General features: G+C 50.5%; 1 protein-coding gene across 2 annotated transcripts in view; it reads right to left on the reverse strand.

Annotated features, from left to right (window-relative positions):
* Positions 1 to 532: 532 nt before the first annotated feature.
* Pax5 (paired box 5) overlaps positions 533 to 17,380 on the reverse strand; it is a 178,385-nt gene continuing 161,537 nt past the window's right edge. For both annotated transcript variants that reach the window (XM_051187702.1, XM_051187703.1), the window contains exons 9-10: positions 12,980 to 13,066; positions 533 to 7,004 (exon numbers count right to left, since the gene is read on the reverse strand). In XM_051187702.1, the coding sequence (XP_051043659.1) occupies positions 6,928 to 7,004; positions 12,980 to 13,066 (164 nt within the window). In that variant the 3' untranslated portion in view covers positions 533 to 6,927. The remainder of the gene's footprint in view (positions 7,005 to 12,979; positions 13,067 to 17,380) is intronic.

Here is a 17,380-nt window from a genome sequence, read left to right on the forward strand (position 1 = left end):
CCAATGACACAGTGAATACATGTGTGTGAGTGTGGGAGTATGTGTGTGTCTGTAAGTGTGTGTAAATGTGTGAACATGTGAGTATGTGTGTGAGAGTGAATATGTGAGTATGTCTGTGTGAGAGAGTATGAGTGTGTGTGTGTGTGAGTGTGTGTACGAGTGTATGTGTGTGTGAGAGTGTGAGTATGTGTTGTATGTGTGAGAGAGTGAGAGTATGTGAGTGTTGTATGTGTAAGAGTGTAAGTGTATGTGTGTCTATAAATGTGTGTGACTATGTGTTGTGTGTGTGAGTGTGTGTGTGTGTGTGTGTGTGAAATGTCACCCATTATGAACTTAGTTAACTGGCCTGGGGTCCATTCAAGTGTAGTGTCTGCTCTTTCTGTCACATATGCAGTCTTATACACTGTCTAAATTTTTTTGACCCCAATTTAACCCTGAGCCATGAAGTTGTTCACCACTTCAGGTGACTTAGTCGAAGTTGTCAGAGATCATGTATGGACTAGTAAAAACAAATACAATCAAATCCTTTTTCTGAACTTAAAAAATTACTTTTATTTTAGGAACCAATAAAATTATGGCAAATATTTACAAATAATTATCTCACATAAAGGTTACATAAAATCAATTCTTCACAAGGAACAATCACTCATGAAAATACACAGATATTGAAACTACGCCAACCTTATTGCATGTTTCTCCAGCTAATTTAAAATAAAGGTGTTGCAGTCAACCATTTAACTTAAAATAAAATCACAAATCCCAGGTTTGACGAGAAAAAAAGTTTAGAAAAAATTAAACCAGTATTCCCATCCCAGTGTCCTCCCAAATCCCACCCAAAGCCCCACCCTTCCCCCAACAAAAGAAAAATATGTCCAACATCTTTGGCAAATTGGCACTGCTGTAATTACATTCAAATATTATCACACACAAAAGCAACACACATCACTAAGAAAAAAACCCACCAATATTTCAAGTCAGTTCTACTAGAAAAAAAGAATATAAAACATACACACTTTTAAGAAGCTTTTTGTTTCTCAATCTGTTGGAGACAGGTCATCTCCCACTTTCAAAGGCAATTCAATTGTGTGGTTTTATTTAATTTTTTTGTTGGTTTTTTTTTGTATATTTTTTTTAACAAGCATCTATGCAGGCATCACAAACTTTGGCGGATACAGTAGATATGCATTTCTTTGATGCTGGGCCAGTCCCTAGGACAGTGTTAACCATCTAAAAAGAATGAGAAGCAAAACCCACATGTCTTTCTGGCAGAGTTCCATCGGAATGTCATCTGCATTCCTACAAATACTCAATGTCCGGAGGCCACTAGAGGGTGACAAATCAGGGCAACATTGTCCAGCAGGGTTCAAAATTCCACCCCGTGCCCTCTGTGGGGGTGACCCTGTAGCCAGGTAGAAAAGAAGCATGCTGGCAACAGCAGGCCTTCACCACCCACACTGTGCTCGTGGCTTCAGCCTGGGGGCCAGCTCTGTCCCTCTCCGAGCCCAAGGACAGGCTGCAGCTTGTTCTGCTCACCTTCTGTGACCAAAGGCAAAGAGATGGCAAGAACTGGCATCCGGAGACAGAGAAATTCTGAGTTTCCTGTCTTAGTATTAGAGAGAGAGAGAGAGAGAGAGAGAGAGAGAGAGAGAGAGAGAGAGAGTGTGTGTGTGTGTGTGTATGATACACAGGTGTATGAGTGTGTGTGAGTGTGTGAGAGCGTGTGTGACTGTGTGTGTGTTTGTGTATGACTGTGTGTGTGAGTGTGTGTGTGTGAGTGTGTGAGTGTGTGTGTGAGTGTGTGTGTGCATGAGTGAATTCACCTGTCCATGCACTTGTGCACATGGTATGGAGAGGAAGGCCTGACTATGAGGCTCTGAGTTTTTCAGGATGTTTAAAATAGATTTGGGGTTTATTTTCTTTTCAACTCTGTAGCAATTAATTGGTTATTGATTGGTTGGAATGTTCAACTCTCCATTTCCTCAAATACAATAAAATAGTTTCATTAAAATGTATTCATGCTTGGAAACAAGAGGGTCATTAAATGGTTTCTTTTCTGTTCCACTCTAAGTGAAATGCACCCTTTGTAAATCAAAAACCCATCATCCCATGTTTCCAATGGTGCTTTTGGAGAAGACGAGGGATGGAGGGATGTGCTGAGTGCATGCTAGTTTGGGGGAACCATACCCCCCATGTGCAACTTAGCAGATGAGAGAACCAGGAAGGGGCAAGCGAGACTACAGGTTGGTCTCCTAAAGTCAGGTCTTAGAGTCAGTGAAGGGCACAGAACTGCCAAGTCCCTAATCTTTCATTTGTTCTCCTTGCTCCCCTCTCTGGTTCATGCTCAACACTGTCCAGGCTGAGCCTGATCCCACTGAGAGGTCACCAACACGCCATGCCATTCCCACAGTGAGGACAGAAACAACAGCTTGGTGATGCTCAGGCGACTAAGGTGTGGACAGAAGAATCTAGAGGTACTAAAGGGTAGCTGTGTTCAGCTTCATCTGGAGATGAGCTAAGAGGAACTTCTGGATTGACACCTATGAGTGGCAATGATCAGGTAGGAGTTCCCTGCTGGTCCTGGAAGTGTCCGGGAATTAGGCCTCATTGCTGAGGAATTCCCAAAGACAAAGAAAGATGAGCCTGCTGCTCCCAGCATGCAGCTCACTGTGGAGAGGCTGCACCTGCATCGGAACAGCCCTGGTGCAAGGGACTCACTCTGTGCTCTACAGATGGCCCTTGGGGACCTGGCCACTGTAGGAACAGCCTTAGTTGACAGCAGGGAAGTGTGGTTCAACTCCATGGCTCCCTCATGAATATACAAAAAGGAATCTTGAGGTCTAGGGACAATAAGGGCCAAGGGGCTGAAGGGGCCACTGGTGGGTAGGGCAGAGTGAAGGCAAGATGTCATGGCCTGACTGTCCAAGTCTCCAGTCATGCATTTTGCTTCCAAGGCAAGTGCACATGCCTTGGACCTCTTGGAGGCTGAAGAACTAAAGGAATAAATTTACCCAGGTACGCCACTGTGTGCCTAGAAACCATCACAGGCAGACTCCAGATGGGTGACAAGGCCAGGGCCACCATGGAGCTGGTCTAACTCAGAGACTTATGGGGTCCGCCTATACTAGCCTGGCCTGGCCTGGCCTGTGCAGGGGGTCTCTCGGGAAACTGCCTTTGCTACGCTGCTTGTTCCTTGTATTTGTTTGGGAGTGCTCGGTTTATTTTTAAGATTTGCTCTCCATGACTTGGAGATAAATTCTAGCTGAAATGTCATCTACAAGGGGGTGGATGGAGCTAAGGCTGCCAAAGGCACAGCAGCTACTCTGAAGCCTGACTCATTAAGGGATTTCACCCCTCAATGCCCTGTGGCCACATCTGGGGCTCCATACGTAGAAAACCAACAGCTCCCCTCATATGCACCACGTACATCCTTTCGCCTCACCACCAGTTCCAAAATCTAAACAGTTTGCACATCTCTTATCTCCCTCCCATCTTCTCCAAACGTTAATGAAAGGATGAGGAGAGAGAGAGAAAACAGACGGTGGCTCACAAATCGGTGGATGATGGGCTCGGTTCAGCCCATAGACCCCTCTTTCTTTTGGCTAACAGTATTTTCACTATTGAGATGCCAATCATGCTCTAAATACCTGGGGATGCATCACACCCTGCTGTTTTGTACCCTGTCCAGGGAGGTGGATTCAAACCACCTGGCTGGCCTCAGATACTGGCATCTGTATAGCCTAACTAAGCTCTAGCCAGGCACCCTTGCAAACTGTCAGTTTATCCTAGAGTAGAAAGGGCAGAAAAAAGAGAAAGGAGATGGCTCATGGGATTGCTGCCTTGTGCTCTGTGAGCCAGAGCAGGTTTGCATCTAGGCCCTGCCAGGGATTGTGGCATGGGCTTGCACACACTGTCTTGGGAGCCTCAGGGTTCAGCAGGGCAAGGGTCCATGTGAACACTCGTAAGCGTTCATGTGAATTCAGGTAAAGGTTGAAAGTGTCACTCCACCTGTCCCCAGACCCTTCCTGTGACTGGACCAGCTTTTGGGCTCTGTTCTTTCTTCCCTCATTGTGTATCTGGGGATTTATGAAGGGTTAAGGGGTGGGTGTCTTCAAGTCATACATTTCATGATGGGAGATCAACTCTGTGGGCAAAGATTGTGGCTCAGAGATCTGAGGATTCGCTTCATCCTTATCTTCACAGTGAGCCTCGGGTGTTGGGATCTTTGCCCCATGGGATGGTGGAACATGGCATAGCACTGTACGGTGCTGGTTATGAAGGCACAATCTCTAAGCAGGTGCCTTAGCTAAGGGATTGTTGGAGCATCACAGGTTCTTGTGATGGAGCTAGACAGTGTGAAAAGATCTGTTTTCACGAAGTTCAAACAGGACCGAAGGTCCCTGGAGGAATGAATAGCCAGGCCTTCTGCTACGGTACTGGTGAAGCCCCAGACTCCGTTTTGAGTTCTCTGGCATGTGCATCTGCAGAATGAGAGTGCTAGCTGGAGAAAGCAGGTGTGCAAATGCGAGAACACCCACATACATCCGCATCTCCAGGAGCTGGCGAGAGCAGTGTGCGTGAGCAGCCATTGTGCCTGTGGGTCCTTGTGCTCCTGCCTGGCATCCCAGGAACCATGGGGTTGTCTAATAAATACGGACTCCAAGCTGAGGCCCAGCAGCAGCTCAGGTGAGAGAGGAAAGACACACGGACCAAGCTGCTTATATGGGCAAGATCAGGTGGCGGGGAGGGAGCCACTGTGGCTTTGCTGAGGGAGGAAGGTGTGCGCACTGAAGGCTGGTACAGGGAAGGAGGCTGCTGTCTTGCAGCTGGAACCATGGGGAGCATAGGGCGAGCATCGCTATAAGACAAGCCGTGGCATGGGACAGAGAAGCAATGGGGACGGAGCCTTCTCCTACCGCAGCTGACAAGTGGAGGTTGAATGCAAGTCACTAAGCCTGCTTTCCCAGCCACGTGCCTTGCCTCTGGCCTGGTGACAGGGATCCTTGGCAGTTCTACCAGTTTGGAAGCCTGACCTGGAGAACTGGGGCAAATGTTACCTCCTACCGTCTTCACCGCCACCTTCTCTTCCAGGCACAAGAGACAGGTAGATGGAAGTGACAGCCATCACCATGGGTGGGAAGGGGCCTCAGTCCCAGTCCCGCCTCTGCCAGTCAGCAGGGACACTCCACTTTACTGAACCTCAACTCTTCTTCTGTCTCACTAGCCTGTGGGAGGAATTGATACACAAAACACTCGGGGCGTCTGTTTGGTCTTGCTGTCTGGTTCCGGGCTTCCCTAAGCTGGGCCTCAGTATCCTCTCAGAACTAAACAAGATCTTTTTGAGGCTTCTTGGTTCCCATTCCTGTTTTACACTTAATCAGGACATTAGCAAGATCCCATATGCTCGCTCAAAAGTGAGGGCCTGACCCAGATGACTCTATCACTGCCTCAGCTCCCTGGGAGGAAGGGAGAGAAGGAAAAATAGTGAGGTAAGCCAGCTGCCAGCCCGGCAGAGGCTGGAAGAGGTATGGGGTCTGAGGTCCCACAAAGCTTGTTATGTTCAGCCTCAGTTTAGATGGCGGTTCTCCTCTGGTATTCTGAGTTGGCAAGAGGGACTGTGTTGAGAATAGAGGTTCCAGATCAATAAATTGTATCACTGGGCACCCCAGACTCAAACCCATTGCTTCCCTGTCCCTCCCCCAGCCCTTTCTGTCCCTTACATATTCCTCTGCCTTTCCCACAGTGAGCTCCATCTCAACACCTTGTATTAGCAATTTGGCCTGTGGGTGTAAGTCGGGCACCTGCCACCCTGCCAGCACCTCCATGCCCACCACACTCTGTGCTCCCCAAGGGTGGCAGGGCTGCTCGAGAGGAAGCTGGGGTCCTGGCTGATGCCTGCAGAGTGTGCTGGTCCTTAGTATAGGCATCGGTCCTTTCTGTTAGCCACTGTCTCTATGGCTGGGACAGGCTTGCCCAGAATCCAATTGTGGTTCCAGAAGGACAGCTGTGAAGTGCCCATGGCTGATGCACAACATGATTTGAGCTTAGGCATGCCTTAGAAAACATACCCAGTTTGATGTTTCCAGGGGCCGGGAGGATCAAGGGAGCCTCAGACCCTTCCCTGGCCTGGGTCCAACGATCTTGATCCAGATAGCATTCAGAGTTGCAATTCCATCAGCACTTGGATGATGACCTCTTACTTTAGGACAGCAGCTGTTCCAGACAGTTCTCTTGGAGTCCCTTGACTAAGAAAAGGACTGTTGACACTGCAGTGGCTCCGTGGAAATGGAGGCAAGAGGCTATGGTGTCTCCCCGAAGTGTATCCCCCTTGGGAGGAACCTCAGGGGAAGCTTGCAGCATGACCACCAGTGAGCCTTGTAGATATTAGAGAACTGGGGTGAACTAGAGGCCAGGCATCCTCAAGGTGGGCACTGTCAGTTTCAAAGACAGCTTTGAGATACCTGGCGGGGCACCGGGGCAGAGAGGAGTGTTCCGTGGGAGGTGGACGATGTCCTATGATGCACTGTGGGTTGGGTAATCTGCTCTGTTAGACCCTCAGGCCCACAGAGAAGCAAGAAGGTATTTACATGGGTGCTGTGAAACAACGAAAGCTAGCTCTCCTTTCCAGACCTGCTGTGGTTGAGACCCACAGATGGTCAGACAGTCAGGAGGACTGGCAGGCCGGGCTTGGCTGCAGTGGTCTTCAGAACAGCTGAGACCCTCTCACCACTGGGAGAAGCTGGTCAATTGACTCTTGAAATGGATAAGAATCCAGAAGTCCAACAGCCCTACCTGGATCAGGCGGGGAAAAATGGAGGGAGGATGCTTCAAGTGTGTGTGGGATGGGGTGGGAGAGGGAATTGTTGGGCCTCTCTGTCTGTCTCGGGGATTGATATGCGTTGTAAGAATTGGTGCCCACGTGGCTGAAGGTCAGTGACGGTCATAGGCGGTAGCTGCAGCAGGCGGCGCGGCTCCTCGGGCTGCAGCACTGTAATAGTATGGGGAGCCTGGAAGAGACAAGAGACCACTGAGGTCAAAACTGGGGTCCCCTGTCCACAGGTCTCCCCACCTCTGTCCCTTTTGTCCTCTCATCCAGGTCAGGCCACTGTCCACTCTCCCTAAGATCTTTTTCCTGAACGGCCAGTCCGATCAGCACTGCCCAGAGCTGTATGCAGACTGAAGCCTCTGGTTTCCACCCTGACTGCTGCGTGTGATTTCCCCTTCCTTTTGTGTGCTTCTGGCTGCTTTCATGTTATTGAGAAGTGGGTGTTGTCCCTGTGGATCATAAAGCCTAAAATACTTAATGTCTGGTCTTGTGTAAAAATGGCTCACTGGCCGTACTCCATACCAAACCCAAAGTTTGTGCCTGACACTGTCATCTACATGGGCCATCTCATTCAATGTAGCAGGCAGGGCCAGTGACCTCACTTTGTAAGACTCGGGCCTCCTGCCTGGAATTCCCAGCCTGTGTTCTTACCCTTTCATGCCTAGGCCTTCCTCAAGTCCTAGGGCCCTGCCTTCCTCCTCGGGGAAGACCTCGCATGGGTTCACTTTCTTTCACAGTTGAGCAACAAGGTGTGACCACCTCTCTCCTTTGTGCATTTCCCCTATCCCAGGGCAGAGAATCCTAAGCAGGCAAGGGCTGGGCTCTGGCCTTTTTGGCATTTGCCCCGAGTTTGCAGCTTTGCTCAGTGAGGATTCTGGTATGAAGGAACAATGGTCCTGTGTGAACAAGCAGGAAAGGAGAAACCCTTGGCTGCCCTGCTCGACCATCCACTAGTTCACTTACTCCCTTCCTGGTCTCATTGGCTGCAGGGTGAGCAACAGTGGGCAGCCACTGCCTCAGCATGGCTCAGTGTAGAGTTAAGAGGAACCTGGCCCAGGCATGTTGGCTCACATGTATGAGTAAGGGCTTGGGGACCTGGGGCATGAAGATTGCCAAGAGTAGGGGGCCAGTCTTCATACTGAGAACTTTGTCTTGGGAAAAAAAAAATTGAAAAGGAGTTTGTGTCCTGGGAAGCTGGGCTTTTTGGGCAAGGTCTGGCGGCCGCTGACAGATAGTGGGGTTGCTCTGGGCTTAGGCGTGGGTGGGCATGGGGCATCATTAGCAGTGTGAGTGGGATAAGGGCCCGTCCTGTGACCTCAGGACAGAGTTCTCCCTGGGTTCCTCTCATGCCTCTGGACTGTTTCCTGCCTTTTGGACACATTCACTAAGGTCCTCAGGGACCTGGGGAACTGGGGGGTACAGGGGCCTGGCTGAATTCTCAGAGCCACAGAGGCCAGAGCCTCAAATCCTACAGATTGAGGAGCTGGATGTTCAGTAAAATAAAAACCCACTCACATCACAAAGACCCTCAGTGCTGGCACCTGGCCTTGAACCCAGGATGTGTGTCCATGGGAAGAGGGTTCATCCACCATAACACAGTTCAAATTAACACTAGAGGGGCTCATTGCAGCAGACAGAAGTTGGGGCCCTATCAGACAGTCTTGATGGGGTAGGTCTACTGAGCTGAATTCCCAGAGGAATGGGCTAGGATTTGTTCTGGAGTCTTACTCAAAGCCAAACCAATCCTGACCGTTCTCCCAGATACCCTAACTGGGTGCTGAGCTTGGGGTTTTCTTCATGGGCCCAACCTTGTCTCAGTAAAAGGCCTTGACCAGGTGGCTTTGCTCCCCGAGCCTCAGTTCATCTTTAAGCAGGGGTTACCGTGAGGCAAATGTGAGGACACCTTGAAATGAGGCTGTGACAGTGCTGTGGGAATGGTCACTTCCTCTTAAGAACTTACACCCACTAACTCTTATCAGGTAGGGGCTATGGGTGTCCTTGTTGTGTGGACGAGGACACTTGCCAAAGCCATATATGGCTAGCATGCAGTAGGGTAGGAGGGCACTCTAGCATCTGGGGCCCAGCCTCATAGGCTGGTCCACTCTTGCCCCTGACTCAGGATAGTGTTGCCTCAGGAGGTGATAGTTCCAGAAGGCCCAGGCAAGCATCCCACACCCTAGACTCCCCAAAGACATTCCCCTGTGGCCTTCAAGGCCACCTCCCCACTCCAGCCCTCTTTCCTCTGTGAGAGGCTGGGGGTGGGGTTGATTCCTGCAGGTCTGGAGGTTGCACAAGAATATGAAAATCATGGGGTCTGTCCTCACAAAGGGTCTACAAGTGGCAAGAAGTAGAGGAAAGACCTTTCTGGAAACCCTATAGTGAGGTTTTCCACAGTCTGTTCACCCCTCAGAGCTTAGCCAGCCTCGGTGGTAGCCTTGGCTGAGTGTTTGATTTACCACAGAAATGAAAACATCACCTCACACACACTGTCTTCTTGGCACCCATTAGCCCTCCATCTAGAATAAACTTGTCCTTACTGTCATTTTTTCCCCCTCTCTAATTCACATTATCATCAATTTACCTCTTGACATAGTCATTCCGGGCTGGCTCAGGGCTGGTTCCCTCCCTAATCCCTTCACAGTGGCCACAGGTGCCCCTATTCTAATCCTAATTGACCATGGCTTGCTTTTCTGCTGCCAGCCTGCTTGCCTCTGCCAGCCCCAGCCTGGGGAACCCAGAGGATGGGGGAACCCACAGGATGAGGTGCTGAGGATAGCTGTCAGTCCTCACTCTGTGATGGTAAAGGAGGCTTCAGCCAGGCCAGCTGGGGTATCTGAGGGCCCTGTGCAAGGCTGTATCTGAGTGAGAAGCATGAGCTGTGATGTATGTTTTCAGGAGCTCACCTGAGTCTGAGGAAACACAGGGCAGGTCACGGCATTCCTAGCCTCCTTCACCCCTAATCAGAAAAATCACCAGACTGAGTCTTCCTAGGCTGAACCACTGAAGTCTGTGGCAGGCCCATATGATGGGAGCATGGGAGCAGACTGGAGCTATTTGCAAGGTTGTGGTCAGGTGAGCCAGTGTCTTCATCTACATGCAAGCAGGATCCCTATGGATTCAGAGTACCATGCCTCAAGAGCTTCATGCACAGTGCGGTGTGAGAGGCTACCATGGTAACCATCCTCATTTTATTCCTGAGCCAACTGAGGCCTAGGTCATGGTGACAGCTGGTGACGGATCCAGGTTATGGACTCGAGCCATGTCTCAGGTTTGTGGGCCCCACATGATTTATACTCCTTCTGTGTTGACACTTTCCCTTGGCATAAGCCGGCCTCCGACTCATTGTCCCAGCTTCCCTGCTGCTGGAGTTCAGGTATTTTACCTGAGAGCTGTCTATTAGGCTCTCTTTTGTTGCCATTGATAGGGAAGGAAGTTAAGGAAGTGGGATGGGGGACTCCATTCACCAGGAAGAACAGGTGTCAGAGGCCTCCATGCCTGAATGGTGGCAGGGAATGGCTTCCCACGCTGTCGGGTCCCTAGGGAAAGCTGCACCGTGGCATAATCGGTGGGTGCCAGCTGGCAGCAATGTGGGTGCTTACAGCAGAGCAGCCCTGCAGGGCAACTGGTTGTGTTCCTGGCTTCTGTCCCGTGCCCATCTATTGAGTCTGCCTGGAGATTCTAGGAACCTCTGATGTCCTTTACTAAATATGTCTCTGTTTAAGTTAGCCAGAGTGGATTCTGTGGTTTGCAATTATAAGCCATTAATCTGGCTCTCCAAACCAGCCTGCTGTCCTCATCACACACTGATGAGGAGTATTGAGGACTCTCAGTTTCTCCCCCGAGGCCTAAGGTCTCCTTCCAGCTACCGCTGTCCAGCCTGAATTAGTTAGGGAGCTCGAGAAAGCACCATCACACACTGCCTAAGGACACAGGCTGTGGAGTCAAGGTCACACCTGGTCTGACACCTGTCCATGTGTGACCTGGGGTGGATGAGTCTGCCCTTCTGGTCTCTGCTTCTTCGTTGTATCTTAGCTAAATTAGGATGGCTCCCATAGGGCTTTTGAAGGGATAAAATGAGATGACATGTAAAGCATTTCCCCAGTGCCTAGTACTGTAGTGGCTTCTTGTTTATACTCTAACAAATAACACTTGCCTGAAGATCAGAGGGCAGAGCTAGCCACTAGCTAGCCATAGAGGTTTGGAGGTCTGCACAGACAGATAGGAAGTGGTATGGCTGGGCAGAGAGAGGAATATAGGCAGGAGGAGACAGAACTCAGTCTCTTTTCATCTGAGGATATCGTAGAGGTGAAAGCTCTAGTGGCTGTCTGCTCTGCTTCTCTGATCTTCCAGCTCTCACCCCCTAATATCTGACTCTGGGCTTTTATTATTAAGAAATATTAGAACTCATGCTTCATAGTACAACTGTAGATAATCAGAGTTTTGATCCTGCTTCTTCCCCTTTCTCTAGTCCTCCTGAAAGGCCTCAGCTCCTAGCACAGTTACACCTGCTCCAGGCTCCTCGTCCCCAGCCACGAGGTCACTGGGCTGGGCACTGGCGTTTATTCAGACTTGAGCAGAAAAGCCTCAGGTGCCCACCCCGCCCCATTGGATACGCCCTGCAATCTGTTCCCAGCATCCCAGCCTTGTTCAGAGTCCCTCATTTGTGCATAATCCACAACTACCCCAACTCCTATACTACTCCTGGGCTGTTTCATTCCCGCTGCTGTGCCCCTTAAATCCCCAGAAGTGACTGTCACTGCTAATCTCTGGGATGTCTTGTGAAAAGCACAAAATGGTAACTCCTCTTGGCAGGGCTTTGTGCCACCCGTGGGCTGGATTTCTGCCCTTCTTGTGTTCCCTAGGCCGTGAACTCATGTGTGGAAGCCCTGGGTTGTGTGGCCTTAGAAAGCCACTGCCACAGGCTCCAGACCTCCCCTGAGACACACTCCCTGTGAGTCTCGCTGTAGAACCGGGACCAGGACTCAGTTGGAGGGAAACCAGAGCTAACCAGAGTCTCATGCAAGGCAGACTGGAACTCCCCTTACATCAATTGCAGGTGCTCCTATTTCATTCACAGTTGAGCATGACACACTAGAAGACCTGGAGTAGGCCGGGGTCCCAAGACCATATCCCATGCCCAGCAATGTGTCTGTCTTAATCAAACCAGACAGGGGAAGGAATCAAGGCTGCAACTTCACGGGCCTAGGGTTTGGCAATAATTAAGGATCCAAGGCACAAGCAGGCTGAAGGAGGGCTTGCTAATGTAGACAGGTAGGCCAGAGCAGTCTCAACCATTCCCCCACTCTTAGGGCTTCAGAGTCATATGGTCATGTCTGTGCCCACCATAAAACAGGCTCAGCAACACGGATGAGTGATTGTAACCTGAAGCGGATTGGCTGGTTCCATCTGCTAAGGGGGACCTCTGTTTCAAGTTACTTCAACTTTGGTGGATACTCACCTGCTGGTTTCATGTAGGTCTAGGCTAACAAAACAGAGGACTCTTTGCTTGAACCTTGGAGGACAAAGTTAGTCCTGCTTACTCTCTCTCTCTCTCTCTCTCTCTCTCTCTCTCTCTCTCTCTCTCTCTCTCTGTGTGTGTGTGTGTGTGTGTGTCTGTCTGTCTGTCTGTCTGTTTTTTGTCTGTCTGTCTGTCTATGTACAAATGTACTGATGATATTCACAGACCAGAATGTTCCAGCCATGGATTCTGCCAATTTGAGTCTTGGATAAAGGTTAGGCACCAGCTGAGCCCTACACAGCATGCCTTGGCAAGCCACAGGGCAGCTGGTTTCTAATAGAGCTGGCACCAGTTGTGCCCATAGCAGACATCATTAATCAATCACTGGGCCTCAGAGCCCTTAGCAAGACAGTTTTCCAGGCAGCCAGCACCAATCAATCCAAGTTTGTATTTTCAGTGCCTCTTATTTAGGGATTTGCATTATATTTAATGGTTCTTAAGAACTATTAGTTACTCATGGGCAAGCACTTTCCCTACCTCCCTTTCTTCCTCACTTCCCCACCCCCTTGAGCTGCAGTGGCATGTTTAACTGCCCTACGACCACCATAACAGGGAGAACCCTGGCCCCATGAGGAGGTCAAGTAGGTCATCCAAGGACCTCATCCAAGGACCTAGGGACCCCATAGGACAGTACTCACCAAGCAGTCCTGGGTTGGGGAACCTCCATGAATCATTGTAGGAAGAATACTGAGGGTGGCTGTAGGGGCTTCCAGAAAATTCACTCCCTGCAGGAGGTGGGAAGAGAGACAAACAGGAAACAAATGTAAAATCAGGTTCAGAAAAGTCTGTGAGTTCAAGCCAGCTTAAGTACTGACTATTGAAGGTGCTTGGCTCCTCCGTGAGCTTCAGGTACTTTTGGTAACCAATTATAGCACACTAGGGCCCTCATGTAGTGAGCGTCTATGTCACCCCAGCACACTTCGGATACGTGGGAATGGAAGTCAAAGAGTCGTCCTGGGCAGGGCGAAGTCTCACTTGGCACACCTGCCTAAGTTCAGTCCTAGCCTGCTGGGCTGTTGACTCTGACTGAGGCTCTTAAGGGACACTGGTGTGGTTGGTTCCATTCCCCACGACCTCAGCTCTAGTGTGGACCCTCTGCGCTATGAATTCAGAGTGACTGGGCTGAGCGCAGGCAGCTGGACAGGGACATGAGACACAGGGCCACCCTGTGTGTCTGGACGATGCAGATAGCACCCTGCTGACATGAAGGGACAGGCTAACTGCTTATGAAATACAGAAGAGGGACTGGGCTGGGGTCTTCCAGGTGCTTCCAGGGCAGGAGACATTTGTTTATGGTTGTGCGCATGCTCAGACAGGCATTGTGAGCTGCGCATGGGTGGAAAGAGGGTAGGGTGGGACCAGAGGACAAGGCACTCAGATTCAGCAAACCTCAAGAGCTGGGCACCCACGCCTGGCTGTTCCCTGGGTTTGCAGTAGCCCTGAGGGCGTCTCTTGTCTGCCAGCTAGGCGAGGGAGGACACAGCTTCAATTCCTGTCCCCACACTCTTGTAGCAGCAGGCTTGTCTGTCTATTTCCTCCTCCCTCCCAGGGCACACTGGGTTCTCCAGCCTCCACACTGAGTGTCTGAGAGCCTGGTGTGTCTAGCAGAGGCTTCGGAGCAGGGCATGGGAAGCCAGTGGGGCACTGAATGGTTTTCTGAAACCCCAAGTCAGGCCCTCTCCTGCTGGAGATGACAGGAGCTACATGGTCCTGAGAGACGACCTGTGGCAAAGCATGACTCCATGATCCCCCTAAAGGGAATGCACAAAGGTCAAAAAGCAAGAGGCTTTGGAAGAGACTAGTCCTCCTCCCACCTCATAGGCAAGCACAGGCAGAGCGTACACACACACACACACACACACACACACACACTCCTGCTCAGGCCTCTCCTGGGGCCACTCCCAGCCTGACAGGCTGAGCCTTCCAATTCTCTGTTTTTTATGCCTCAGTGGTCAGGGTGTCAGGTTCCGGCATACAGAGGGACAGAGTGATGACAGTGCTGGGCTGCACAGCCCAGCCTCGCATATCCATCAGCGCCACACTGCCCCCCACCCCGCCTTCCTCTTCCTCCTCTTCCTCCTCTTTGAGAAGCAGGTTAGAGGGAGGAATGTAGAGCTAGGGGAGGCCGGATGTGGGGGGCCCAAGGTTCTGGCACCATGAACTGCTCCATCAGAGGTACATTTTGGTAGTGCTGTGCCTAGTCTATCTCTGATTAGCACCATGGCTCCTACTGCCAGGCCACCTCTTCCAGGAAGCCTCTCCGAGTTCCATCCCCAGTGGGGAGAGTCTCAGGGCCACTCAGCTGGAGTGAGTCGGTATGGACCCCTGGAGGCCTGTAAAAATGCATAAGCAACTTCCAAATCTGACAGAAGTGAGTGAGCCTAAGTCAGAAGCACCTCATTCTTCCACCCACGAGGCTTCCAGGAGGCACCCTTTCCTGCCTCTCCACTGGCACAGAGTCCCCTGCATGACCCTCTAGTGTCTCCTTGGCCTCATCTTGGGTGGGGAGTCAGGTCCTTCGGGTCTGTGTCTTCTGCTTCCCACACAATACCGTGTTTCCAGCAGACATTCGCATCCTCATGGCGCAGAGTCCTGAGGCCCTCTCCTGCTGACTTTCTGGGCTCCAGGCAGGAGAAGCCCTCCCTAGGAAGCTTCCCCCTGACCAGCCCATCCTTCTGTCCTGCCATGGTTTATTCCACAGAGCTTATCACATCCCAACCTGTCTTGTTCACCATGCTTATCTTGTTAATTATCTGTCTCTTTCATGAGGCTGAAAACTCCTTGGGGACAGAGTTTTATCTGTTTATGTCTCGATCTCAAGCTTCATCACCAGGCTTGGCATCCATCTAGTATGCATGGATGACTAAGTGTTGAGTGAGTGAGTGAGTGAGTGAGTGAGTGAGTGAGTGAGTGAATGAGTGAGTGAGTGAGTGAAACTCCTAGGTCAGCCATAAACACCTCACCTAGTGGACCTCTCACTTGGACAATGGCCACCACCACCACTACTTCTCCATTATTAGCTTCCATAGCCAGGGACAGTCTGTGACATCTGCCGTGGGCTAAGATACAAAGCCATTTCTGATTCATTATCCATCACAGTGTCCTGTGCCCAGGAGGGAACAACCCTACCAGGACCCCACCTGGTGTGCTTAGAGTCATGGTGAGGTGGGTGCCTGGGTCCTTGTCCTGTGACATGCCCTGTTAGACCAGTACATTCTAGGTAAGAGGAGCTTGGTTATCCCAGGGACTAGAGGCTGATCTAGAGGCTGTCCAGGCACCTGTTGGGAGCTCTGCAATGGTGCCTGATTATCTGAAGTGCTATATAGTAAGCTAGCAGAGTGTACGGAGTGGAGAAGACAGGGAAGCTCTCCATAGATCTGGTCCACACAGTGCCAAAGCAGACTGACCAGGTGAATGCCACAGCCCTTGACCGATCTGACACAAGGGAGAAGATGTGGGGCCAGGTTTCAAGGGTTCAAATCCTGAGCCTGCCTCTTGAAAGTTCTGGAACTCTCTGTGCTTCAGGTTCCCTCTATGTAGAGACAATTTCAAAGCTAACATGCCACTTGTAGAGCATCCAAAGAAGACTCGACATGTGTCAGCCATGGTGATGTGCTGCTCCATCAGTCACCAAGTCCTCCTCCATATCCAGAATCTCGCAGAACCTCCCTGGGATGCTCATAATATTCATAAAACTGCATTTCCGATATGAAATATCCTCAGTGTTCTCATACAGGCCAGAACACAACTCCAAGGCCAGGCTCCTCTCTCCTGGCCTTGAACTTGACTGTTTTTAAGACATTGTTTTCCCACCTTTGGCCTCTGTTTCCTCATTTGTCAAAAGACAGAGCAGACCAAATGTTCTTAACCTTCCTGAAACCCTTTAAGTACAGCTCATGTTGTGGTGATCCCCACCATAAAACTATCTTGTTGCTAGTTCATAACTGTAATTTACTGTTATGAACCATAGTCTCTCTCTCTCTCTCTCTCTCTCTCTCTCTCTCTCTCTCTCTCTCTCTCTCTCTCGGTGTGTGTGTGTGTGTGTGTGTGTGTGTGTGTGTGTGTGTATCTCCTATATGAGACCCAAAGGGACCAGGGCCCGGAGGTTGGGAATCACTGATTAGACCCTTCTGGGATCCACTCAACAGCTGCTGTGACTCTTATGTCTTTTAGGCCTGGGGCTCCAACATTCATGCCACCATCCTCACACTGAGGGGCTCCTTATTTTTTTTGCTGGAACTTCACAAAGCAGCTTAAAAAAGCAACACATATTTAGTTTAGAGTCTTGGGCCACCTTCTGGGTCCACTGAAGGGACTACTGAGTCCAGCCTTAAGGGTGTGTAGAACTCCAAGACCAGAGGGAAGCAAGGACTTGGGGCCAAGCTGAAAGCTGGGGCTGGGGCTGGGCTGGGGCTGGGGCTGAGGCTGGGGCTTGAAGTCAGCCAGTGTGTGATGATGGTGAGGCCTTCCAAGAAGCCCCAGCAGAGGCAGCTGCAGAGCAGCTATGTAAAGGTCAGCATGGGTTTTCTTTAGCAGGGCACTAGGATCCAGTAAAGGCTCAGGTAGAGGGAAGGGGTAGGTCAGAGAGGCCTTCTGGTTGCTGCCACAGCAGAGGGAACCAGTCATCACAGGTATAAAATCCTCAGAGCAGGCTTTCAGAGAGGGAAACCCATGTTGCTGCTTCTAGCTTTTTTTGGGGCTTCTAGTGGTGAAGCCAACAGGCCTGAAGTCAACAGGTCAAGGGTCACACAATGAAACACCTTCCCTTATGAATTTGCCCACCAAAAAAGACTGCCCTGCTCTGGGGCTCCTTGACTCTTTCTACTGATTCATAGTCTGGGCACATCTCGAAACTGTGAACCCCTTAAGTCATAGCTTTTATTTCTTTTTAACAAGTAAGGTTGTGTAAGGTTCAAGTGTGTGTGGGGGGGGGTGAGTTTGTGTCCTGATAGCTGTCACTCAGTCTGTGAAACCTCCATTCAGAAAGCACCAAGCTCATGTAAGATCCAAAATTAACCTATAAGCCCCACCTGCCAAGG

The sequence above is a fragment of the Phodopus roborovskii genome, unplaced genomic scaffold, assembly GCF_943737965.1.
Source record: "Phodopus roborovskii unplaced genomic scaffold, PHOROB, whole genome shotgun sequence".
NCBI lineage: Eukaryota > Metazoa > Chordata > Mammalia > Rodentia > Cricetidae > Phodopus > Phodopus roborovskii.